The sequence below is a fragment of the Leopardus geoffroyi genome, chromosome A1 (genome assembly GCF_018350155.1).
Source record: "Leopardus geoffroyi isolate Oge1 chromosome A1, O.geoffroyi_Oge1_pat1.0, whole genome shotgun sequence".
Taxonomy (NCBI): Eukaryota; Metazoa; Chordata; class Mammalia; order Carnivora; family Felidae; genus Leopardus; species Leopardus geoffroyi.
Window position 1 is genome coordinate 233621800 of NC_059326.1, and position 26620 is coordinate 233648419.

Below are 26620 nucleotides of genomic sequence, written 5' to 3' on the forward strand. Positions count from 1 at the left end.
ATTTGAGCTGAAATCAAGAGTCGGACGCTCAACAACTGAGCCATCCAGACGCGCTGCAGAGTCATTGCTTGACAACGGTTCTGCTCTTCTATCAGAGCTTGCTAATGTTTCTGGTCTTGTGACCCACGGGGACGGCGTGATTGGGAAGTTCATGCCTCCAGTCCATTGGAAACATCTTGCTCCTAAACAGGAAGCACAGGGGCGCCTGGGGGGCTCAGTTGGTTAAGCGTCCGACTCTTGGTTTCAGCTCAGGTCATGATCTCATGGTTCGTGGGTTCAAGCCTGGCTTAGGGCTCTGCGCTGACAGTGTGGAGCCTGCTTGGGATTCTCTCTTATCTCCCTCTGTCTCTGCCCCTCCCCTGCTCTCTCTCTCTCTCTCTCTCTCACACACACACAGACACACACACTCTCTCTCTCTCTAAAACAAAATAAACTTAAAAAAATAAACTGGAAGCATGAACTCTTAAATCAACAGGCAGAATCCTGTGAACATCACGACTGTTCCAGCAAGGGGGACAGATTTGCCACAGGGGGGGAAATCGTTTGCTTTCTCCTGAACCACGGTAAGACAAACCAGCTTCCTCCCCTGATACATGATCACCCGATCTGTTTTCATGCAGCGGACGTAAGCTGGAGGTTTTACTTGACCTCTGTGATGAATGAAGAGATTGAGTTCTGGGAGTGGGGTTTAAATCCAACATCCGTAACTTGTTCAGGCTTAGTAAACCCTGGAAAAAGTTCTGCTCGGTCTCAAGAAGAGCTCAGTTCATTTCAAGAAGTCTTTATAACTGAGCTTTTGATAAATATTTGATGACAGCATAAAGCAGCTCTTTCTCCCACGACCCAAGTGATTTCTGTGAGACGTCTCCAAATATTTAACCGACTTCCAGGGACATGGCAGCAGACACATTGAGCGCCCTGGAACACATCTTGTGAACCGTTTGCTTTGGAAGTTCCACCAGCAAGGAACCCTGCTTAAGTAAATGCGTCTTTACTGAGGTTGTTTTGTAACTCAAGGGCCTGTTTGGTAAACACCGAATTTTTTTAGGCTGAAATTAACGTACACCTTGCCTCCTTCCTTGACCTCTCTTCTCTCCTCCCTTCTCTTCGTCCACCCAGCAAACATTCACTGTGCACCTGCTGTGGTGGCATCTACCTGATGCTGAAGGTTGACAACCGCTGCCCAGGAGCTGTTCTCCCACTTGAGGCCCCTGGGAGATCCCCTGAGGTCTGTCCCTTCTCTGAAGGGAACGTCCACTGTCGCCCCGGTGAGCCGATTGGCACGGCCTGAAGATCGGCTCGCGCCTGGGGAGACACTCGAGTGTCCAGAACCTGTCAGAGGACACCTCTGGGACTCACAACGTCCCAGTGTGAACCCAAACTCCGAAGCACGAAGAAGGATTTATGGAAAATGGCCTGACTGCTAGGCCATCTGTGGACCCGTCTAGACTCAGTCAACTCACATTCACTGTTTTCCAGCCACCTCACTTTACAGAGAAAGTATTTTACTAAAATGCACATTAGGGGATGTTCTAGCAAGCACCTCCCCCCCCCCATCACGTTTTAAACCATTTTCCATGAGAAAGTTAGTTGCCAAGCACACGGGTCACTCAGACCCACTGTCATGGTCATGAGGGTCCGTACCTGACGTGGCCCGGTTTTCAAATATACTAATGGAGGAGTGACAGTAAGATCGCCTGTGCGGACACTGCAACGCTGACCTTATGCCAGCTGCTGGGAATTCTCGAAGGCTACATAGCAGCAGTGTGTGCCTGAAGGTATTTAATCCTCACGCTGAGTCCCGTGAGGGACTTTCTGTCTTCGTCCCCACCGTGCAGATGGGGCAAGGGAGGCCCCGGATGCTTCCTAACGGGTGGGAGCTGCACAACCAGGCTTCCCCGCCAGGAGTCTGAGTCCGGGGCCCTGTCGTAGCAGCTCTGTCGACTTGCCCCCCACCCCGTGCGCATCTAGAACGTGGTGGGAACCGTGCTGTTGGCATTTTATGTGTCAGCCTCGAATCTTCGCATCTTTGCATTTCCTTCCACTTTAAAACATTTTGCGGGGCGCCTGGGTGGCGCAGTCGGTTAAGCGTCCGACTTCAGCCAGGTCACGATCTCGCGGTCCGTGAGTTCGAGCCCCGCGTCAGGCTCTGGGCTGATGGCTCAGAGCCTGGAGCCTGTTTCGGATTCTGTGTCTCCCTCTCTCTCTGCCCCTCCTCCGTTCATGCTGTGTCTCTCTCTGTCCCAAAAATAAATAAACGTTGAAAGAAACAAAACAAAACAAAACAAAACAAAACAAAAAAAACATTTTGCACTGCACTCAGTTTCGTGAGCTTCCTTGGGGTAGATTTACGCAAAATATGCACAGACGTGTGGACAAACAGGTAAGCAGTTTTCCTTGATAGCCTTGACGGTAAACGGTGGCAGGTGGGTTGGATGATGAGCCTAAGAGATACTCAGCTGACGGAGAGCTATCACCGGGAATTCGTCACGAATGGTTCTGGAACTGTCCGCCACCCCCATGGACGGCTGAAAGTGTACTCGGTATCTTCGAGCACGGACGGTGCATCCAAAACTAACGTTAGTATTCCATGTCCTACGAGACAGCTTTTCTTCTTGACTCTCCTGCTTTGCCGATGGCATCATCAGCGGCAGATCCCTAAGTCGGAAACCCGAGATGCTGGTGAGCCTGGCCTTCTACGCCCCCTCCACCGCGGTCCCTCAGCTCCCAAGTCCGCCTCTCATGGGCACACTTCTGCCATTCACCTCTTCCTTTATTTTCCCCAGGACCGCGGTTTACATCCTGACCACCACTTGTCCGAATGTAGGAAGTTTCCGAATTAACTGTCGGTGCTTTGGAATCAGGCAAAACTAGGTCCAGCCCCAGGTTCTATAACTGTTAGCTGTGTGGCCTTGGCTGAGTCACTCAACTTCTCTGGGCATCAGTTTCCTGGTCTGTAACGGGACAAGAACTACCTATCTCTCAGGGTTGTGGGTAAGGTGAAATGAATTTGTTAGATGGATGCAGCCTATATCCTTGGGGCTCAGGATTTATTTAGTTTCTTTCATGATGGTTTAGAGAAGCAGGTCACTCTGACGTGAAAAACATCGAGGAGGAAAATGTCAGAAACTGTCTCATGCCCTTGTTCAGAACCTTCTCCCTTCGAACACACTGGGCATCCTACGGGGATGCCCGGCTTTGACAATGACCTAAAAGTCTGCCATTTCCAGTGTCTTTGAGACTCTCAGTGGATATAGTGAAGATCAGTGGTTTAGTTTCTTTCGGTTTGCAGCTTCCTGTTAGTAGCACGAAAGCAGGAAGAGATTTCACTCTGCTTACAACACATCACGGTAGCTTTGATGTTTGTACAGAAATACACAGCATCGGATGCCGCTTTCCATTTCAGCAGAGACCCGAACTGTTTTCTCCTTTCTCCAGTAAAGGGAACTATGGTTATTAGTCTCAAGGTGTGCTTTAGCTACCAGGAGCCTGGCAGCAGAGGGTCTCAGAGCGACTCCCCGATTCTCCTGTAGTCAACCTGGCAGAGACCCCTTGCTGTGGATGGACGTTTGCACCCCCGAGAAATTCCCATGTTGAAGCCTAATCCCCAGGGTGATGGATTAGGAGGTGGGGCCTCGGGTTAGGTCATGTGGGGGGAGTCCTTGTGAATGGGATTAGCGCCCTCACTACGAGGGGCTGGGGACAGCTGGCTTCCTCTCTATGCCTTCCGCCAGGTGACACACAGCGAGAAGACAGCCACCGGAAGACCAGCAAGAGGGTCCTCGCCAGACATCTCACCTGCTGGTGCTTTGGTCTTGGACATACCAGCCGTTGGAGCTGTGAGAAGTAAAGGTGTGTTGTCACCCAGTCTATCGGCGGTTGCCAGGGCAGCCTGGGCTGACCGAGACTGTCTCCGGTTTTCCCAGACACTCTCCACGTCACCCGGCATTGGAATCGTTTGCACGCACGCCTTTCCCGGACTGTAAACTTCGGGGAACGCTTGCCACAGTGGGGAAAGGAAATACCTGCTGGATGTCCCACGAGCTCAGTAAAGCCTAGAACAGCCGAGCCTGAGACGGAGCCATTAACCTGAGTCGCCGGATGCGGATGGGAAACGTTTTCTCTTTGCTCTGTTGGCAACTCAGGTTTGCTAATACGCTGGATGCGTGAGTGTAGGCGTCTCGTGGGCTGATCGTACGGAGCCTGGGAACTCATCTGGGGGACACGGGGAGCCAAATAAAGGAGACAGGCTGGCGCCCTCCGCCACGGTGCCTGTGGGGTGAACTGGGCGAGAACCAGATGGAGCCCAGGGTAGTGCTTAGTAACTACCCTCAACCTGCCACTCTGGGTCCGCTGCTGAATTTGTTGGCATATAATAAATAAAAATACTAAATTCATTTTTAAATGATTGTAAAATCAAGTAGTTTTTACTTACAACAAATAGAGTAATTAAATAGACTAAAAAGAGACTAAGAATACAAATGCTTCCTAAAAGTTTGAAAGGCACCAGTGCTCATTCCAGGGCGAAGAATAAAACCTCCCTGCCTCCTCCTGCTTCTCTGCTTCTTCCCTCCCCTGTACTTTCTGGAGCAACGAATTATTTCTTGTCAAAGTGGTGCCAGCAGGTATCCATCTACTTGAGATTGTGAATGAGAGCTCGTGGTTTGGTTTATCACAGCAATAATATAATCCAAGCGAGAATCTGAATGCAAAGTTTTCATTCTTGTGTTTTTGTTTCAACCTATTTAAGTTGTCAGTGATGTTTCTCTGAAAAAGATCAGAAGCATTTATATAATGGCTACGGCCAGAGAAACCCTGGTCATTGACTAGGCCACGAAGGATGGTCTTCATAAACCACAGAGCCCCTCGGAGGTCGAGGAGGCGAGGCTCTAGAGTGCAGCAGAGGGAATGGGGCAATAGGGAGTCGTGGGGAGTGTGGCAAACTGAGAACACGCTCAAGTCTAAATGAAGCAGCTGCTTCTACGTTCCAGCTGATGGACACTGTCATCGGGGATGAAGATCAGGTAGATAATCTCCCAGTTTTCAGGAGAAGCTGGAAATGATAATTTTTTGGTGAAATGTCCTTTTTCTAAAAAAAAGGACTCTGTAAGTCAAGGAAAACATACTTGGGACCACAATTTGCTGTCAGGGTTTACCGTGCAAAGGCCATGGCATGGAACAAGCAGGAGGCTTTGCACCTGGGCGTCCTGCAAGCAGGTGAGGTCCTGGCAGGTGGGGGCGGGGTGCCGGCTGCTGACTTCCGTCCCTGGACGCCTACTTGTCAGGCGCGTGTTCACGGAATCACGAGTGGGGTTAGCACGCCAGCCTTTTCTCAGTCTGACGTTTCGTTTCTTGACAAATGCCTGCTTCTTTTAAAAACAATCAGTTGTGATGCATAATGCAACCGACCATTTTGTCACGTTGCCTTTCAGCTTAAAATCAGAATGTACCGTTTCATTTAAAAAATCCAAACAAAGGCGGTCAGCCCTACTCTGACCAGGTGTTGACAGGCTGCTATGCATCCGTTTTCCCAATGGAGAAGTTATGCTGCCCCCCAAGTAGAAAACGAGGAGGTTTTCTAGTCTTACATGTAAGAGCTCGATTTCAAAAGGCTTTTACCCAGATAACTCTGCCTCTTTTGGGATTTAACGAAAGCACATTAATCCTTGATGAACCCAATATATTTTGCAAATCGAATGTCTCTTGTTGCCAAACTAAATATTTGGCCAAACAATACGTAGCAAGGTTTTTTGGCTTACAATGAGGAAAACAAGTAGGTGGGTTACAGGTGGGTTACAAAAGGCAGAAGCCATGTTCATTTCAAATATCTACATTGATATTTATCAAGTGTTATCCCCCCACCCCAATCAAACGTAATGTACTTTCCCTGTAGCAGACTTTCACTGCACTTCAAAATATTTCTAGGATGACCTTACCAAGATCTAATTAATGCCCGAAATAGAAATAGCTCATATGGAGTACATTCTCTGCACGGACATGACGACATATCATATTGCATTTATGTCCAAAAGCCTCGTAGCTGTTCTGTTGGAGGGCGCGATAGTAACAATATGCAAAACAGTGTACAAGTCACAACTGTATTACTATGGCTCTTAGCATTTTTATTACCTACTGTGGCCAAGAAGTATTTTGCATATTAATGCAGTCTTCCCAACGGCCTTATGAAATGGGCACGCTCCCCATTATGTAAGGACACGGGAGCGCAGAAAGCTTAGCTACTGCGCTAAGTCATGAGTGGTCTCACTTGAGACTCACGTTCTTTTCCACTCGAGCTTATCGACGGGTGACTGGTAAGAAGTTGGGAAGCAGCCCAAGGGTGGCTAAGAAGGCCAGTCTGGTGGGTGCGGTTGAGGAAGGCAGGAGGGATGGGGCAGGGGGGACAGGAGAGGTGGGCTAAAGTGAGGCAGGAAGCAGCAGTGAGTGACGGGCGCAGACGTGAACGTGGCGAGGGAGGGGTGGTGAAGGAGCCCACGAGGCAGCGGCAGAGCTCTGGACCAGCAGGGGAGCCCTGCCCCAGGTTGGCAGCCCAAGTCTGTTGCTGCTTGTTCTCTCCGTGACCTTGGGCAAGTTACTTCACTGCTGTGCCTCAGTTTCTCCTTCTCCATCTGTAACACGGATGGTTGGGAGGGGGGATCTCTCAGGCTTGTCAAAAGTAGACTCAGGAGGCATTTTGCGAGTGTTCGGAAACGTCAGGGGGAAGAAGGAGAGGGTTTGGATCCGGAGGGGCAGGCGTGCGAAACAGGGAAGGGAGCCACCCACTGTTCTGGGAGGTTAGGTGGGCACCTTCTCCGTCCTCCGCCAACGAGCCGGAGTAGTCGCCATGCACACCGCCCCCTGCTGGGGGTTTTGGGGACGCCGCCTACGACAGGGCACTACCATCTGGATGGTGGATAAGAAACGCACCTTTGCAAGAAAGCTGAAAGTGATACGCTGCCCGTGGGAGGCAGGGAAATGGGCTCTAGACACAGGAGGTCAGAGGAGGCACAGTTCCTCAGGTCAGGGCGCAGGACAAGCTTCCGTGAAAGTCGGAGCTTTGCCTCTGTGGATGGTGTCTTCAGTACGCGTGGGACGACTTGGAGAACTAGTGGAGACGGGGCTCTCCATCACCATCCTCAGAGACACAGGGGATGGCCGGGGCTCTGTTTTGGGAGGAGGGGGACGGGAAGAAGATGAGGGGGTCAGAACTGGCTGTCCCTGGAAAGCTGGAATGGTAGGTCCGGCCCCACGATCAGGGTGGCAGGTGACGGTTTTGGCTGGGGCTGAATCCGCAGAAGGGATGGATGGAGACCCCTGACTGAGAGCAGCTGTCAGGGCAAGAGCACGGACAGTGTCCCGAAGGGATGGACCACGGGCGGGTGACAGACAAGGGGACTTCTAGGCGAAGGGGGCCATCAGCTCTACCGGACGCTGCAGGCAGGACTTCAAGAATGAGGGTGAGGAGTACACAACCCGGCTGGGGTTCTGGAATGTGGAAGTGCTTCCTGGTCTTCAAGAGTGGGATTTCTGTTGTTGGTATTGGGGGGGGGGTGGGGGGGAGGGGAAGGGGAAAGATAAAGGCGGTGGATGCGGGCGATCAGTCCACAGGGTGTGCCCGAGGGAAAGGAGAGACGTGGGCTGCAGGGCCGGGGTCTGGAGGAGGCAGAGTCAGGGAAGACAGGCAGACGCGTCAGGCTTTACGCGACGGGGGAGGATGCACCACCCCACACGCTGAATGCTGAGTGGGTCTACACCAGCGACGCCTCTGAGAATCTCCGTGCTGAGCCCCACAAGGGATCAGAAAGTGGCTACCGGTGAGCTAAGGTCTGGACTGGGCGTGATCAGGCCAAGTGCCCTAAATGACTCCGAGAGAGGAGATCAGCTGGAGAGGCCTCAGAATCAGGGCCCGGATGACAGGAGGTGAGTGAGGCGCCCCCCTCAGGCACAGAGTTTAAGGAGGCACCAAAAAGCTCAAGAGTCCTGATAAATGACATCCTAATGCAGTATTTTAAAAATAAAAATTAGTGCAGAAAAATCCAGAAGGAATGTAACAAAATTTTAAATGAAGGTAAGTATGTGGTGTGAATTGTGTCCCAACCCAAATTCCTATCTTGAAGTCTTAAAATCCTCCCCACTAAGAACTTTTTCTTTCTTTCTTTCTTTCTTTCTTTCTTTCTTTCTTTCTTTCTTTCTTTCTTTTTCTTTCTTTCTTTTATTCTTTCTTTTTCTTCCTTCCTTCCTTCCTTCTTTTCTCTCTCTTCCTTCCTTCCCTTTTTTCCTTCTTTCCTTCCTTTTCCTTTCTTTTCTTTCCTTTCCTTTTCTCTCTCTCTTCCTTCCTTCTTTCCTTCCTTGCTTTTCCTTTCCTTTTTTTATTTCCTTCCTTTCCTTTTCTCTCTCTTCCTTCCTTCCTTCCTTCCTTCCTTTTCCTTTCCTTTTTTTTATTTCCTTCCTTTTCTTTTTGTCTCTCTCTTCCTTCCTTCTTTCCTTCCTTCCTTCTCCTTTCCTTTTTTTTCCTTTCCTTTCCTTTCCTTTCCTTTCCTTTCCTTTCCTTTCCTTTCTCCTTCCTTCCTTCCTTCCTTCCTTCCTTCCATGTGAGGGCACAGTACGAAGGGGGCCATCTACAAGCAGGAAGAGATGTATCCTGCAGAAACTTGATCTGGGACATCCAGCTTCCAGAACTGTGGGAAAATAAATGTCTGCTCTCTGAGCCACTGAACCTGTGGTGTTCTGTTATGGTGGCCCCCTCGCTGACTGAGACAGCTAAGTTCCGACAGCGCCTTGCTGAACACCTTAGAGGCTGAGGCAAAAGGGCTATATACAAGATTTCATGTTATTTTTTTTTAATGGTTAACTTTTCCCATGACACTAAAGGTGTTAAAAAGGTATAAGTTTGCTTCCATAAAGCCAGGAAGATAAAATTACCATTAGTTCTGTTGTTGGTATAATTAAGGTACTAATTGGTATTAAAATAGTGTTATACATTTCCATACCTATATACTCCAATTTCCCAATAGTTTTGTCAGCACTTTAATATTCTGTCAGTAAAAATCCAACCACTAGAAATATACGCTACCATTTATACAGGGCGACGCGTTCTTCCTTCTGCCTTTGGCACCAAGATGGCTTGGAAGGATACTGCTCAGAACCCAAGATAAGATTCTTCTGAAGTTTCTTTTGCTGCCATTTTACTTTTCCTTATTACTCAGGTAATGCCCACCCGTTGCGAAATAATAACCTGGGAGCAAAAACCCAAGGAGAAGAGCAAATGGGATACGTGTTACCCATTCCCCTGGAAAACCGCTAGCGTTAACTTTGAGTCAGATGGTTCGCCTTCTAGTCTCGGCCCATGAATACTGAGGAAAAGAGCAGAAGCTCTGCTTAGCATGCCGCTGTCCCTCTGTCCCTCTCTCACTCCATCCGGTCTGTGGGAGGCGCGGGAGAGGGCGCAGAGGCTCCGGGCTCAGCCCTTCCTTTCTCGGGGGGGAGTAGGCCTGCCTACAGCAAGCTGTGCTCTGGTAAGTTCTGTTCCTCAGATGCACCCACCCCTGCCTCACAGCAAATCTGTGCCGGTGCCATCAGGGAGCCCGCTGTCCTAAAAGGAAGGAGGGGGTCTTGTTTATTGAACCACAGTCTACACAAGCATATCTACGCATCCACAGACACATACATACACACAGAAACAAAACACAACAGAAAACCCTCTCAAAACTACAGTTAATTGAAGATAACTCAATTTTGCCCAAGCCACCTTTTCAACCAAATTTCTAAGTGGTCAGCTTGGTTTTTAACCACATTGGTTCTTTTTTTTTTTTTACTGTGTATTTATTTTGAGAGAGAGCACAAGTGGGGGAGGGGCAGAGAGACAGGGAGACGGAATCCCAAGCAGGCTCCACGCTGTCAGCGCAGAGCCTGATGTGGGGCTGATCTCACAAACTCTGAGATCATGACCTGAGCAGAAACCAAAAGTCAGGCACTTGACCACCTGAGTCACCCAGGTGCCCCTTGGTCACGTTTTACAATTTTTTACTTATTTTTTTTAATGTTAACTTTTAAGAGACAGAAACGGAGTATGAGTGGGGGAGGGGCAGAGAGAGAGAGGGGGGCACAGAATCTGAAGCAGCCTCCGGGCTCCGAGCTGTCAGCACAGAGCCCGACGTGGGGCTCGAACCCGTGAACCGTGAGATCATGACCTGAGCCGAAGTCAGATGCTCAACCGACTGAGCCACCCGGGTGCCCTGACCACATTGTTTTTATTTATTTTACTTATTTAAAAATGTTTTAAATATTTATTTATTTTGAGAGCCAGAGCAGAGGAGGGACAGAGAGAGACAGAGAGAAAGAGAGAGAGAGAGAGAGAGAGAATCTCAGGCAGGCAACAGGCTCTGAGCTATAAGCACAGAGCCTGATGCGGGGCTTGAACTCACTAACAGTGACATCATAACCTGAACCAAAACCAAGAATTGGACACTAGACCAGCTGAGCTACCCAGGTGCCCCTTGGCCACACTGTTTTTAATCAAAAGACCAGGAGCCATCTTTTAACAAGCCATCTTAAAATAAACCACTCCAATCTACTTTCTTGTAGATTTATCTGGAATCAAGCAGCGACCAGATCTTTTTCTGTTTTTTTTTTTTTTTTTCCTATCCCTGTTGACCGGAGAAAGGAGTTCTGTGACCGGACCCTCAGAAGCCTCTGGATTTCTCATCTTTTTTTCACAGGATCTTAATCACGGAGGCTTAGGTTGTACACACAGTACAGTTTATGAGTTAGCGTGTGGCCATTCTGGCTCCAGGGATGATCCGTGGGTGGAACCAAGGCTCAATGTGCTGCGTACCAGACACATCCGTACCTGGGTATGCTCCTGGCTGGGCACGGCGCTCAGACCGGTCGCGGCCATATACGTGCTGCCGATGGTCTTGATCTTTTCAACTCCACTGAATTTCGGCTTGGACAGCAGCTGTGAAGCAATGACAACTGTTCAGTTACTCAGTTGGGTGCAGTGTCTAAAGACATTCTCCAGTTCTAGTTCACGGCAATAGGAATATGAACGATTCCAACCGCTGCTTATTCACATTGCGACCTCGGGCTTTGCTGAGAAAGAACACTTTATACGCTCCACGAAGAGCGTTGTCCTTGGAAGGAATTGCAGCATAATGATATGCTTCCAATTAGCATGAATTCCCTTTTAATCTGCTAGGGAAGGAACCGGAATAAATTATGATGCAAGTGATAACAGTCTCAAATAAATTTCCCATCTCTGTGTTTAAAAGGCCAAACACATAAGTATGATTCAGTGAGGGAGGTCTTCCCTGCATGGTGAGGGTGATTTATGACCACTTATAGTGCCGAGAACTGGCTTTTGCCTCTGAGCTTTAGATGTAAAGGGAATAATTATCTAGGATGGCTCTCCCCATCAGCTCTGACCCTAATACTTCTTGTCCCAGTTTTTGGTACCAGTTACCAGCTCCCACTGCCTCCTCCCCGGCCAAGTACATTAGGACTTGGGTTGGGATGGAGAAAATGTAAAAATAAGAGCAGAGGCTATAGGAAAGAGAACGAAGGGGTGAGAGAGGAAGGGAAGGAGACTCTGGAAGGTTCTTTATCTGCTCATGAGGCCAAAGGCACCAACTGAAGGCTGGGGACATCTTCCTGACCTTTTGTCAGCACTCCTGCTTTCAGAAGGGATTCTTTCAAGATTCCATGTCAGAGGGTCTGAGGCAGATTAGCAAATGCCTGTACCTCATATCCATGAGCCAGTCCAACCCAAAATAGCCCTGCCACTCACCCACCCGTACTGGTGAGCATTTATTTCACTGAGGGGCAGCTGTAGCCAATAGGCCACTGTTTCTCACCAGGAACCTGGCATAACCATGGGAGGCACTAGTTGTCATTACTTCGCCATAAGTCTTGAGTCAATCTCATGCTGACAATGGTGATAACAGAGAAATGCACAGGTCACACACGACATTTAGAAGCTTGGCCTGCAAACATCACGTTACGTAAATAATTTCGTCACGGTATTTCGAAGTTCCATGAATCCCGATGAACCTCTGTTCATGGATGTCAATTTTGCTATATTTTGCTTGATATTTATAAGAATGATGTAGCAGCAACATCCTTAAAACCACTGGTGTGTTTGTTCTTATCAGCAAACAAAACACGTTATTCTCCATGTAGGCAGAATATTGAAAATTGAAAAATGATACGTATTTCAAATTACGAAACATATACTGTGTCCCTTCTCAAATATATTATCCCTCATCCATATTGCTTTTTCAATAATAGAGCGTATCATCCCTGCATAGTTCAAGTTGATATCTGACCTTGGAGTATGCCGAGACAGACATGCCAGTCATCTACTATGATAAATACATTCATTATTTCTTCTTGTATCAACCGATAAACAAGTATTTTCCTTGGAGTTCAAGCCTTTTGAGAAAATCCACCAGCAAACTGGAAAGACATTTTATTGATACCGATTTTGGTACTGGTTCCTAGGGAACACACTACCTCACAAATAAAATATATCATTTCTCCAAAATTAGTCAAGGACCATAACAGAGCAAAAGGCTTTAATTTTCGTCCAGCCACCAATAATTACACCAGGAGACATGTATTAAGACATGCCACAGGATCGGACTAACTTCAGATGGGATGGCCACCAGAATGCTGCAGTGTGGGACAGGGGCCACCCTGGCCTGTCAGGGGTAACTCTCGGGTACCTACATCATCAAAGTCGGCGATGATCTCGTTCAGGAGCCGAAGGCATTCCAATCCCTCCTTGTTCACATCCGATTCTGTGTAGAATTCCTTGAAATCCGGAATGGAAGCAAACATGACACAGACACAGTCGTAGGACTGGTGGTACAACTCCTGCCCGGGAGGAAAGCGAGAGCTGAGCACTAGGAAACCTTGTAAACAAACATGCTCTTAAGACAAGTGTTTCTTTATGTGGGGATTGGTGAAGAAATCACCCGGTGCCCCCCTGCATGTGCCCCAAACCAGCCCCTGGCCCATTCCGGACACCGGCCATGACGGCAGGTGAGGGCTTCTAAGGAGCAGGATGCAGGCTGAGCCCTCAACACAGTGTTTCCACTGCCACTAGCGGCCAGTAGGAGGTGTCCTTCCGGCAAAACTTCTCTGCCATCGTTGCCTTCGACGATTACAAGAGATCACAGACTTCTGGCTTCAGAAAGAAATGTCCTGTAAGCAACTGAAGGCCAACAAAACGATCTCCCAAACTACTGTACTAAAATGCCTAAAATGACTACATTGTCATGGCTACATCCTTTGTACTGAGGTCTTTATGCCTGTTTTTCTTCAGTGTCTCCTGAGAGGAGCTCCTCAAGTTACCTCTTAATTACCCCAGAAAGAACCGACGACACTCCCTGGGTTACTTATCCACATCGAATCAAACGCCAACTCTGTTTATTCAAGATAGGCTTTTGCTGTTAAATACAAAGAGGCTCATACTTCTGCATCCATAGACATGAATAAAATTACAATGTCTTCTAAATACAATTTTAAGGCGTTTCCATAGTTTTTTTCAACACACAGTGAAACTTTGAAGTTCAGTGAAGGTTTGAGAAAGGAAGGGTTGTTATGTGGGCAGAGAGGCTGGTCCTGGGTGTGAGGACCTGTCCCCCCACTGGCGCTGGCTCATCAGGGCCCTCAGGTGGCATGACATGGGCAGGAAGGCCAGGCGCCACGGTGGGCGCAGGGAAACGCTCCCTCTGCGGGGAAATATGAGGAGAGTTCTGTCAAACAAGATGGCCGCCCTCAACGTGGATGGAAGAACGCAAGTCACTGGCACTTCCTGTGCGCCTGGCAGGGTGAGGCAATCCACTCTGCATGAACGTTGTAGTGAGCTCTGCTCTCTGAGGCACCAGACGAATCCCCCCACTGGGAGAGCGCACTTCGACAGCACCGTAACTCCCAGATTTGGTGGCCTCTCCAAGGAGCCGTTCTTCCCCACTGAGGTCTCCTCACAAACACAGCAGGCCAATGGCAGCCCATGGACGGTCACAACCACTTCCTGGAAAAGCTAGCCTCAAGTCATCTTCCTGTTCTCAGGGCCAGCCACCCGTAATGCCTTCTGCTACGACCTCACAATCTCTATAAAACACGTGAACGACAGAACCAAGGGTTTTCTTTTCCACTCTGCTCTCAACATGGTTGTGCTGGCTCACCACACAGACCTATTCTTTGTCCGAGAAGCTGCTGCTGTGAACATTCATATCCTGGGAAGAGAACCTGCGACACAGATGACTGTCAAGTTGTAGGGCCTGGCAATGCTAAGCCGGGGAGTCAGGGTTTACCGGGAGACAACCCCCTAGAAGCCCCTGCTAGTTAATGATGCCAGTTTTATAAGAGAAGTATAAACTTCATAGACTTCCCTATTCTTTTTTTTAAGTTTATGCATTTATTTTTGAGAGGGGGGTAGGGGCAGAGAGAGACAGAGAGAGAGAGAGAGACAGAGAGAGACAGAGAGAGAGAGAGAGAGTCCCAAGCTGTCAGCACAGAGCCCAGTGCAGGGCTTGAACTCAGGAACCATGAGATCATGACTTGAGCTAAAATCAAGAGTTGGACGCTCAACCGACTGAGCCACCCACGTGGTGGCCCACTGACTTCCCTGTTCTTAAGGAAAAGGAGCGTATCTGGCAAGACAAGGAAATGTTTTCTGCACCTTGCATGTCCCCACTGTCTGTGGATACTGGCCAGGGTGACCGTCTGGGGCACAATGATAAAAATAAGCTCGGGAGCGGTCAGCACTGACTCAGTGCCTGCTGCCTGACGGGGGCAGCTGTCAACACTCCACAGGAAGTAACCTGCCCCCGACGACGATCCTATGAGGCCGGCTCTCTTACTTCAACGTACGGATGCGGAGACCGAGGCAGAGGGGAGTTACAGTACTTGCCCAAGGTCGCAGTTACCAAGTCTGATGCAGAGTTCCCTTTTACAGGTGCTACACTTTACCCTTGAACCTGGATCTCCTGATGACCGCAGGCCGTGCTGCCCAGATTCAGGGGCGGTGGGGGCCTCGCCCCACGTGCAGGTCATGTCGCTTTACCTCTCTCCTTTCCGTGGGGGTCCTTAAGGGTGTACAGGAGTGGGAGACGATGAAATTGCCAGACTGGACAGACTCGCAGCTGGGATGAGGGTCCATTTGAACTGCACCGTGTTGGGGTCCAGTAAAATCAGATCTATGTATTGGAAGGGGTCTGATGTGTTATCTCATTCCACTGTCCACAAACAGGAATGCATGGGACAGTCACCGGTGGGTTTTCCGGCCCTGGGGTGAGCTCCAGGCCTGCGCATCATTTTTGAAAAGGGCCATGGGTTATTCTGCTAGGCAGCCTTGGTTAGGAGTCACAGGCTGAATGACAAAGTAGAAGGTTGGGGGAACCGGATGATGTACCAGGGTTCCCAGCGGGCCTAGGGGCCAGGACTAATCTCTGGAACCCTGGTCAGGCACTCTGCAGGTGGTGAGTGCTGCTGGGGGCTTGGGCTGCAAACTGCTCACCCACTCTCTCTCTAGATCAGTTTCCTGGGACCTTCGTTGAAACACCAAGGATGAGTGTGGACCTCTGCCCCCCCGCCCAGTCCCTGATTCAGGCTCAAGGGCTACTCCTGAGAAACAGGGAAACTTCACCAATGGGAAGCTTCATAAATTCTCTGGAGCCAGGGAAATGTGCAAGGCTTAGAACCATACCCCAAACTCAGGTCTTTGCGTTGGTCTTGGGGCCAGAGTGGACCACAAGCTGACTGGCTGGTGGTCTGACCTTAGCTCGTATTTCCAGAGGATCTGGGTATGGGGGTAGGGCACGTGGGCAGACTCCCAGGAGAGTCTGGAGTTCAAGGTCTAGAGTGGATGACTCTTGTTGGGCACACTGTTGCCCGAAGGGATCACTGCGCTTTGGAGTTGGAAATGAGCTCGCGTGTCCTTTCAATGCTTGTTCACACGTCACCACTCTGCCAAAGCAGCTCAAGTAACGAAAACACAATCAGAAAGCCACCGCATCTCTGTGCCCGCTGTCCCTTTTAGTTTGCTGAGTGAGACCAGCTCCTCTCCAACCCAACCCGCCCGTGGATGAAGACTTGGGACAACCCCATGACTCTTCCTGTCATTCTCGGGTCCTCCTGTCGATAATTAACGCGCCTGGCTCAACAAGCGGTCAAAGCTCAGGACCTAGCTGGATGTGGGGCTCTTCCCCTTCCCCAGCACGGGCCCACAGGGAGGGGTCTGCAGCGTGGGGGAGAGGGCACGCCTGGCTTCCACACTCTCTACTCACACTTATACGTCCACCCTCCCCAACTTCCTCAGCCAGGCTTTCCAGACCTCCAGGGGTGCAGGACAGGGACAGGAGTGTGTGATGGAGGAGGACAGCGCTCCACTGACTGCGTCATGCTCCCCGGGCACTCACACCGGGTGGTCATTGCCATCGGTGGCTGGAAGACGCCCTGTTGCTTCTTCCATCCCTGGACACCCTGCCCGAGGTTCCCTTGCTGTGCATGATACGCTCCCTTCTGCTTGTGACCATCTCTGCCCCGGGCTCTCGGGCTATTGTTGTAGCTTCTCTGCTGGGGCTTGTCCACCCCTCCAGGTGGCTTTGTACAACGGCCATCGCCAACGACCCCATGCCAACTGCCTTTCTCTCGCTTGGTCCCCGAACGACGTTCACCAACCTCTGCTCTCCGCAGCCCCAACTCTCTTGGCTAAGACACTTCCACCAGCCCCTTCCGTCTGCATTTTCCACTTATCAGGGACCCGCCTGTCACCCGTGTCCCCCAGAGGCAGGTGTTTCCCTGGGACCACTCAGCGACACAAGCACAGGGCACACATGTCAGGCTGAGTAGGTTCTGACCCATTCACAAGGCTGGAGGTGAAGGGAAGATCCCCGGGGGGGGCTTACGTCTCGCTACGTCCTGTCCAGCACCCCTCTTCCAGCCCCCAGCCTCCTGCCCATTCCTACGCCCCCTGCGAGGGAAGGGGGGAGAATCAAGCAATCAGGTTTCCAGCAGAGCACTTATAAAGCAAGCGGTTAGCGCCCCCTGTGGAACATGGGAGCTCCTGTCTGTGTCAAAGGCCGAAATTCACTTTAGGTCCGCTTGGCATGCCCTGGAAAATGCTCAGAACGGCCATTCGCACTCAGTTTCCAAACTTCCACATCCGTGCTCTCTCCTACGGGTCCATTCTGCAGCAAAGGAGGGCCTTCCCACCTCCCACATTTCCCCCCAACGGACTGTGTGCTCACCATTTGGCATCCTCTTCCCAGCGGTCATCGGATTCCTCATTTACTCAGGGGACTGGAGTAATTCGAAAGCACGAAGGCATCTCCGGAGGTGCTGGGGGCGTGCCAGCCTGGCTACGGGGATCAGGGCAGAGGGTCTGCCTGGAGGCGGTGGCGGTGGGGCTCACGGCTGGGAAGGCGGGTACAGCGCGCCCACCTGGTGAATGCCCGCACACCCACAGCGACACCTGTGTCCTGTTTTGATCGAGCCTCAGTTCGCCAGCAACGCGGCCGCCTGGCTCAGAATCACATGCCATTCTCGCCACCTGGCGACTCGGCAGAGGGCAGACTGCAGTGACAAAATGGAGCCTTTTCAACAAGCGATGAAAGCTGGCTTTGATGTCTGCTCAAGAGGCATCTCGAAAGCTCCCGCTACAATAGGGCGGTTTCAAGGGCTCTGGCCCAGGAGCGCAGAGCTCTCTCCCTGAGCTCGGATGGCCTGTCGCCTGCGTCTGGCCAAGAACCCTCAGCAGCTGAGGGAGAAAACGGCAGAAGTTCTGAGCGAAGCGAATGCCCTGAGGGAAGGAAGAGGCACCCGCGGCACCCATGAGGGCTCTGCCCGCACACAGGTTGTCGTTGAAGCCAAAGCTTTTAGGGGACGTGATTGTAATTCAATCACGCTTTGCTTCTGAAAAGAAATTCATTTCCTCTGAACATCCACGTGGTGGCCTGGAGAACCAAAGAGTGAAGGAAGGCTCTTTGTTAACATCGGTCCCGGCTTAGGTCGTGTGTCCTGTTCCCAAGGACTGCTCCAGAAAGCCGTGCATTGGTAATGTTGGTGGTGGGACTGAAAGGCTTGCTCCTGTCCGCCCCAAGCTCTGAAGGTAACCCGGGTATCTGCATTCGGATGGCGTGGGTGCTCAGCCCTCCCCCCGGAGGAGGAGCCGGGAAGGCGCAGCGGCTGGTCTGAGGGCAAAGGGGTTCCATGGAGGTTTGCCCTCTTCAGGCCCCATAAGGGGCGGGGGGGGGGGGGGGAAGGAGGCTTCCTTGAAGCTGTGAATAAGTCCCAGTGGGCAGTGACTCTTAAGTTTTGCATACATCTGGGATATTTGCTTAAAAGAAAACGAAGATGGAGTGCTGACTGCCGGCCAGGCATCGCTGTGAAGCTTCGCGTGAGTTGCTGCTCTTACCTTTGGTAACAGCCTCTGAGAGGATGGAGGTCTGAGAAGTGCCAGGGCTGGGGCCGAACCTGTGAGCTCGGCCGCCAAGCGGGGCCCGGCAGGTGGAGGAGAGCTGGCCCGGGGCCCAGGAAAGCCACACGGAGCCCGCGCGGCAGGGATCCCTTCGGGAGGCCTTGCTCGTGGGCGCGGGGCTCTCTCTCGGTCCCCAGTGTCAGCCATGCTCTGGGACCCAGCAGAAGAGGCCCCCCTCCAGGGGACTGCATTTCTCACAACGGCCGAACCTCCTCCCCAGGAAGCCTCGGGGTGCAAGAGGGCTCATGCAGGGGACACGTCCTCGGCCCTGACCCCGGAGGTCCTTGACGTTATCCGTGCTGCTGAACAGCACACATGCCATTACTGTGTAGCTGCAGGAGGCTGAACACCATCCGCCTGGCTGGCCCGGGACGATGAAGCCGGGATTATACATGGCTGGCTGGGGAATGGCTTGTCCCCCGAGGACGGTCAGTCGAGGACAGAGGGGTCAGATCGGGACAGGAGAAGGTGGGGAGAGCTGAAGGACGGGCCAGGAGTTTGCTACAGTTCATGCGCTCCAATGAGTCTCCTTATAGTAATCTTGTTAGGAGTCTTTGGGAAACCCGCCCCCCCCAAAACCTAACGGTCCCTTACTGAGAATCACGGCGGGGCGCTCATTAGACGGCCGGTTAGCGATTCTCTTTCTTGTTCAGCCGGGCGCCGCGAGCTGTTTTGCATTCAGGATTTTCCCCACGAGGATCACAGCCAGCAGAATCTCCTACACCGCCTCTTTGATCTCCAGCAACTGCACAGCATAACCCTCCCTGCCCAGTGGGCTGCCTCTCCCGGCCGCCCTGACGGCGCAGCGCCACGTGGGGGTCCCTGAAATTGTTTAATCCGCGAGACTTAGAGCGGCTGCCTGTAGAGCTGCACCCCCCCCCGCCCCCCTGTATTTACCCCAACAGACAAAGGCTGGCAGTGAACTATGGAAAGCTACCACCCAGGGCAGTTAGTTGTCTGTTGTCTGACTACATACGGAGAAGCCTGCGGCCCACAGCGGAGCAGAACGAAGCGGTCATTTCAAGGACTGTCCCCCTGGTCCGAAGCCCCCGATTTCAGATGCGTGTGGCGCTTTACCCTCCTGAGCACAATCAGCAGCGCGAGAGAACACATCTAATGGTGCGTGGGGACCGCGGGGCCCTGAGTGAAAACCGAAGACCCCTAACGTGGCTGCTGTGGCACCTGGCTGCGGCCGGGAGTTCGAACGGCTCTGGACCTGGAACAAGTGTTCCTTTTCCTCCGGGCCTGCAGGCTGCCTGGGGCGAGGCGCTGTCTCCTGCAGGTGGGGACAGGCCGTCCTCACGAGCTGCCGCCGGGACCCGGGATTACTTTGGGGCCCAACAGGTTCCGAGCACACGCGGGGATGGACTGGCCAGGGAGGGGACCCGCCCCCCGCAACGAGGAACCTGCCTTCTTTAGCTGACAAAGGAGGAAAGAAAGCACAGGACCGGCTCCATCTACCTGTGCCGATTCCTACATTGTCGCCAAAGAGCCACCCCGCCCCCAACCGCCCAGGCAGAGAGGGAGCATCACAGCCCGGACTCCCACCCACTAGGCCACCCTACCCCCCCCCACCCCCCCAATACAGCGCTTCCCCAGGGAGCCCATCTGGGTGGTGAAGGCTACAGGGGACCCTGTGTGCGTCCAGTTCTTAAAATGGCAGCGCTGATGAGACTCAAAGGGACAGGTCACCCTTCTCTTGGGAGCACGCGAGAGTTGTGCTCAGCGACGTGGCACACAGCAGGGGGCCACTCAGGAGGCAGACGAGTCACCGTCAGCTGTGGCACGGGCACCTCCCGGCCGGCTGGGCCCCACCTGTGTGGACGTGGGACTCCGTGTCCGGGGATGTCAAATGCCCCCCTCACCTGGAGGGACGCTCAGGGGAAGCGATGTGTAGGCGTCCCACTCCCCACCCCCTCAAGGCAGCTTGCCAAGTCAGGCACCACTCTTTCCCTGTTATGAGCAGAGAGACTGGGCTCAGCCCAGAGACGGAGCAGGCCAAGTCCACATGACAGAGCCTAGGTGTGGACGGGAGAGTCAAGCCCACGCTATCCCCCGCTAGGTTTCTGCTCCTGACCCATCCTGCCATTCCTTACCATTTTCCAGGAGGGAACTGGGTTCAGGCATTCGCTTAGAATAAGTCAGACCGACGGGGAAGAACAGAGAGAATCCACGGTTTCCCCCAAGTCCGGGGAGGCCTCGGGAGACATCAGGAAGGGTCTGCCAGGGGGCAAGGCTAATCCCACAGGCATTGTCAGGGCTTGAACTAGGCACTCCCCCGGCCAGAATATTCTCACTCCTCCACTCCCCTGCCCCCGCCCCTGCCCCGCCAACCCCAGCATCCATCCCCCAGCTACTTTCTAGCTCCTTCTTTCCAGTTTCAGAAGCTACCTCCTCACAGTGGCGGCCTGTCTGGGCTCCCACAGATACGCCGCGAGTGCGCTTGGAGACAAGGGGATGCAGTCCCCCTCTGGGCAATGGGGCCACCCCTGTCCCGTTCATCTCTGTGTCCAGGCCCGGCACCAGCGTGGCCACAGGGCAGGGGCGACAGTAGGCACACGCTGAATTTATGAGCCGAACTGACAGCCAGGCACACAGACAGAAAGATGCTCTTACGTCGCTACCGGGGGCAGATGCTCCTTCTTAACAAGCGCAGTGATTTCGTTATCCGTGGCCAGCGGGTAGACCGGCTGCTGAAGATGTACGGACTTCAGAGAAGAGCGGAAGAAACAGAAAGGTGGGCTCTACAGCAAACCAGACCTCCTGGCGGGACCCCAGGCGGCCTGCCGCATGCAGCGCACTTCCAGTAAGAGGAGGGGGCGATGTCCAGCCCCTCACCCCCTCCCTGGTGCTTTCTAGCCAATGTCAACATTAAATGTGCTATTTGGTGCTCACTCTGTGCTTATGATGCGAATATTATTACTGCCCCCATTTTACAGATGAAGAAACTGAGGCACTTGAGAGCTTAGGTGCTGTGCTGAAGGCCACTTAGCGGTAACTGGCAGAGATGGGATGTGAACTCTTGAAAGCTTGCTCTGCGGTATTTTCTACTTCTTCTCTTAGGATAGAAGGTTGGGGACTTTGAGACCTGGCAGGGACAACCACCAGGCAGTGGGCTCCGAGACACTCCCTCTGGGGGCCCGGTCCAAGTGAAAATACACCCCCCCCCCCCCGCAAAAATGTGCTACAGGAAAATACCACTTCGGGCCTTGTCACTTGAGATAGTTTGTACTCTAGTGTCGTCAAGGTTGACCTTCTCTGTGTCCGCGATGGCAAACACAGGCCTCTGCTCACAGTGAGAGCTCAGATACGTGTTTCTCACTGTAGACACATCTGCTAACTCACCGTAAGTTAGGAATATGAAAGAAATTTCACGATGTCTCATTTCATAAGCCGTTTCTACGCTAAAACGACACTCCCGTCTTTCCAATTCTAGTTAAATATCCGTTCCTTTAGACGCTCCAAGAAATCCCCATTTGCATCCTCAAGAGAGCAGACTTTCATCTGTGACCTGATCTTGTATGGACAACTTCTAAACTCTGTCCATCTCCCATCTTTGAAATTCCAAGGCCCTTTACAGGCACTCAGGGAAGTTTCCAGCAATGAAACAGTGGACGTGTGGTATGCATGCGTTAACGGTGCCCCTTGATTCAGTCTCTGTGGTGTGCTGGTAAGGCAGGCGGCCCTTCACACCACGGAGAGGCCACTTTTGTGACTCGTTTGGAAGCCCAGGGCCTCACATGGCACCCGGAGAGTGTCACGTGATGGGGGAAGGAAAGCCAGGAATGATGAATCAACACTCAAGCTAACACGTTCGGAGGTGATTCGAACTCACTATTCCCAGTTGGCCAATCATTATCTTTGAAGAACAGACCAATTCAGGCCAACAGCACACCAGAGCACTGAGGCGTTTGAAGGCTCCCAGGCCCCCCAGGCCCCCCCAGCCGGGACCTCCTCGCCCTGCCCCTGCCCACTGCCCCAGCGTGCCCCACCTCGTTCTTCAGGCTCCGGGCCAGGAAATGTTCGGCCACGTGCGCGGGCAGCACGTTCTCCAGCAGCACGCGGTTCAGGTTCTCCATGGTTTCTATCTCCTCCCGCTCTTTTTTGAACTTGTTCTTCCACAAGAAGTCTAACCTACAGTAATATTCATTCTGTTACAAGAGGACACAGAGGTAAAGAAACAATAGGCATCTCGTCCTGCCAGAGAGCGGAGGTTTTAAAGAGAAAATAAAAAGAACAAAAACAAAACTGAAAACAGAACCCCCCCACAGAACTGCCACCCACCCTATGGAGCCCGCTGCTCCCCGCAAATGTCTGTCACCCGACCCCTCACCCGGATCTGCAAAGAAGCAGGTGCGGGAAAGCACCAGCCTCAGGACCAGCGAAACAGGCATGTAAGTGACGTGGGCGCTTCTGGCAAAGTTATGTTAATAAAAGGTGCCTTGACTTATCTTTTGAGAAGAGGCATAATAGAACATAAATACAATGAAAAAATGAAAAACGGGAAATACGTTAGTCGAAAGAGGGCACTGTTTGGTAATTTGCATTCAAAACATAATCGTGCTCAGGCATGGCACTTTGCCTGTATTATCTAGAAATCAGTTTTCCCCTACCACAAATTCTGTAATTAGGAATTCATTGAAAATTTTGTACTTTTTCACCTGGGATTGCATTGTCCTAAGAGAATGACATTCTGTTTACCCAAACGTTCGTTCTGGTATCATTTAATTAAGACGCTGCCTGCTGCTAGAAACACGCATTCGTGCTTTATGATGTCGCACAATTTAATGTTTTCTTAAAACAGTTTCTTAAAAACTGTTTTAATTGACATTGTAGAAACAGAGAGGCCTGTTTACTGGCCAAGGTGTCTTTGATTTTGGCATCACGTTGGGTCTCCTGTGATGTCAAGAATTTACTATGGTGGAACAGCCCTTGAAAGAATCTTCCTGAAAGAGAAGGGCCTAATGGACGAGGCGTATTTCAGCACAGAGACTAACTTCCTGATGAAAACATGCAAAGAAGAAATATGCTGGAAGTTTGTTTGTTTTATTGGTTCGGTTATTTATACTGATGCAGTACACGGGCACACACATACACACGTGTGCACACACAAGTGCACACACGTGTGCACAGTGCACACGCATGGACGCATGTGTCCACACATACAGGCACACACATACACCTGCATGCACACACATGCACACACGTGCACACACAGCCTCTTACACACAGACACACAAGTGCACACGTGCATGCACACACATGCACTCGCATGTGCACACACACTCACACACACACAGCCTCTTAGGCACAGATGGCAATTTAAAACAATTCACATTTTGGAACCTAAAAGACAATGATCATTCATCAACGAGACTCGATTCAAGCCATGGGCGATATGCTCAAAAATTATTCCTCCTCCTCCTCCGGTGTGAAATTTATTTTTACTTCATATAGAGACATTTTTTTAAAAAGATTTCAGAAGAGGTATTTTTAATGTTTGTTTCTATTCAATTTTTTACCTTAACGCCAAATCTGCCACATTCTGTAACCTACAGAAATCATACTCTGCCCTTGCTGGAAAAGGGCTCCCACTTGGACAACAGATTATTCGGGTTTTGGGGGGTACACCAGTGGCGTGGCCGGTTTTAAACTCAAAGATTACTCAGCAGTCCATGACGGTGGCATCGGAAAGACACAGATACCCCCTCGAGACGGACAAAGTGAAACGAGGAGAAGTGGCACAGGGCAGGCAGCAAGCCCAGCGCGTGGGTCTGGCGGGGCTTCCGTGAGCCGTACTAGAGGTGGCTCAGGTCGCCTGAGTGATGCCACCGCATCACAGGAAACACCTGGTAAGGCTCCCACTAAAGGAATCGGGGCACTCTGGGACCATCTCCACTGGCCTGAAAGTGACATTTTGCCAAGTCTCTGCATCCCACCTCCCCAGTGCCGTCTGCTGCAGGACCCTCTCCTGAAGGACAAGCTCATTGGAGACTCATGGGGAGGCCCCCAAAGTCTTCCATCCCAGGCCAGTCGAATGGATCCAATGGTGTCCCCCAGAAAGACAGTTCCAAGTCCTCACCTGCAATATGCCTGCGACCTTCTCTGGAAATAGGCTCTGCAGGTGTAATTGACTTAAGGACCTCAGGATGAGATCCTGCTGCATTTAGGGTGGCCCGTGAGCCCAGTGACTATGTCCTTCTAAGAGAAAGAGGGGGATCTGGCACAGACACGCAGGGGGAGGCCATGTGGAGGAGGCGGCAGAGGGTCAGGGGAAGACACTGCCTCCGAGACTCTGGGTGGCACTTCAAGCAAACCTGCTGAACCTCCGTCCCTATACCCTCACCCATCTCGCCAAGTCCGTCTGGGGCTACTCGACAGTACACAGAGGGGCAGATTCGCTCTTCATCTGCTCTGGCAATGGCGAGAGGGGACAGGGAGAGCCTGGAAGAGGCACCCAGGCCATCTCTGGGAGCCTCACTGTTGTGTTTCACACCCAACACGGCCTCGAGGGCAGTTCTTATTCATGCAGTTCTGAAAACAAGCCGGGGCACTGGAGGGGCTGACCTCTTTCTACACGGACAGGGGTGTGGGCAGCGTGTGATTCCCCACACTCCCAGGTTCTGATCTGAAGCCTCGCACACGGTGACCTCAGCCTACCTCTCGGGCCACCAGGCTACCACCTGTCTGGATCCACGTCCTGAACAAGCCCACCTAGAATGCAGACCCTCAATGGCAGCGTGTGGTCATTTAAACTCGGGACAAGTACAGAGAATCTTCCGTTTTCAAAAGAGGCCCTTAAGCTCAGGCTGGCATCCCTATCACAGCCTGTATTTCAGCACAGAGAGTAGTACCATGCACAGCTCTTGTCCGGGACACGGGCTATGGTTTCAGGAAGGTGTCTTAGATTCCCAGAACAATATTTAGCATGCTAACTTGCTCAGAGAGCAAACACATCACTATCGTTTCAAAAACCATGGTCATGGGCCTGGGGAGTCATCGGGACAAATGACAGTGAAAATAAGTGGCAAAATGTCTGTCCTGTTGCTTAAATAAACCACCTCAGGCATAAGTAGCCCTGAGGCCATGCACATTTATGGAATTAAAAACCTTATTTTAAATATCGGACATTTGTTTATGACATACTTGTATTTTTAAAGCATTTTTTTTTAATTTTTTTTTCAACGTTTATTTATTTTTGGGGGGACAGAGAGAGACAGAGCATGAACGGGGGAGGGGCAGAGAGAGAGGGAGACACAGAATCGGAAACAGGCTCCAGGCTCTGAGCCGTCAGCCCAGAGCCCGACGCGGGGCTCGAACTCCCGGACCGCGAGATCGTGACCTGGCTGAAGTCGGACGCTTAACCGACTGCGCCACCCAGGCGCCCCTGACATACTTGTGTTTTTAGAAGAGTATGTAGAAGCACTATGTCACAGGCTTCGAAGTTCTTGTTAGCCCAACAGACTTGGGACCTTAGTAGATCGCTGAATGATCCCGGCTCACCCTGGCACATTCTCGGTGCGAGCTGTCAAAGAATGATCGTCACGCCATCACTCCTGTAGGGAGCAGTGACTCTAAGCGTGGACAGTACTTATTGTCACAGTAGTGACAATAAAAGAACTGAATGCGTGTAAGACTGGAGTCATCCCTATTGTGTTAAATTAATGCCCGACCATAACGGTGAACACTTCTTATTGTTCATCTTATGCCAAAGAGTAACAGGTCAAGGGGCAGCCGCTGGATGTGACAACATCTACGTAGAGGCATGTTTATCATCTCAGTGATCAATAAAGGGTTGGGAGAATTCAATTTGATTCTTGGTCCTTAAGATACACTGCTGTGAAGCAATCTGATGACTACAGTAGGAGAGAGTGCAGACGGGACATCCTTGGGACGAAATGGAGAAACAGGGGACCCCACAGAGGGGGCGGCCATGTTTCCGGAGGAATGATCAGCTAGGGGATATTATGCAAGGAAGCCCATTTCGTTCCCGTTTTTCACTTTTAATAGGGTTTCCTGAGAGTGGACGTGCCTTTTCTCTATGAGTGAGAAGAGAAAGCAGGTCAATGGAGGAGAAAGCCAGGTGGCAGGAAACAAATGGAACCGGGAAGAAAGAACAGGACACGGTTCAATGGGTTA

At 51.5% G+C, this 26620-nt stretch overlaps 1 protein-coding gene and 1 long non-coding RNA gene across 5 annotated transcripts in view; one reads left to right on the forward strand and one right to left on the reverse strand.

Moving 5' to 3' along the window:
- The window catches only part of ADCY2 (adenylate cyclase 2), a 417821-nt gene that overhangs the window by 12509 nt on the left and 378692 nt on the right, over positions 1 to 26620 (reverse strand). For 2 of the 4 annotated variants that reach the window (XM_045442405.1, XM_045442387.1), the window contains 3 exons: positions 22474 to 22632; positions 12724 to 12870; positions 10847 to 10954 (listed from right to left, as the gene is read on the reverse strand). In XM_045442405.1, coding sequence (XP_045298361.1) covers positions 10847 to 10954; positions 12724 to 12870; positions 22474 to 22632 — 414 coding nt within the window. Of the gene's footprint in view, positions 1 to 10842; positions 10955 to 12723; positions 12871 to 22473; positions 22633 to 26620 lie in introns of those variants that run through there. The other 2 variants (XM_045442396.1, XM_045442414.1) reach the window with 2 other exon arrangements.
- On the forward strand, positions 2843 to 4416 carry LOC123578996. Its single transcript, XR_006702590.1, has 2 exons — positions 2843 to 3627; positions 3735 to 4416. It is a non-coding gene; the product is annotated as an uncharacterized LOC123578996 (long non-coding RNA).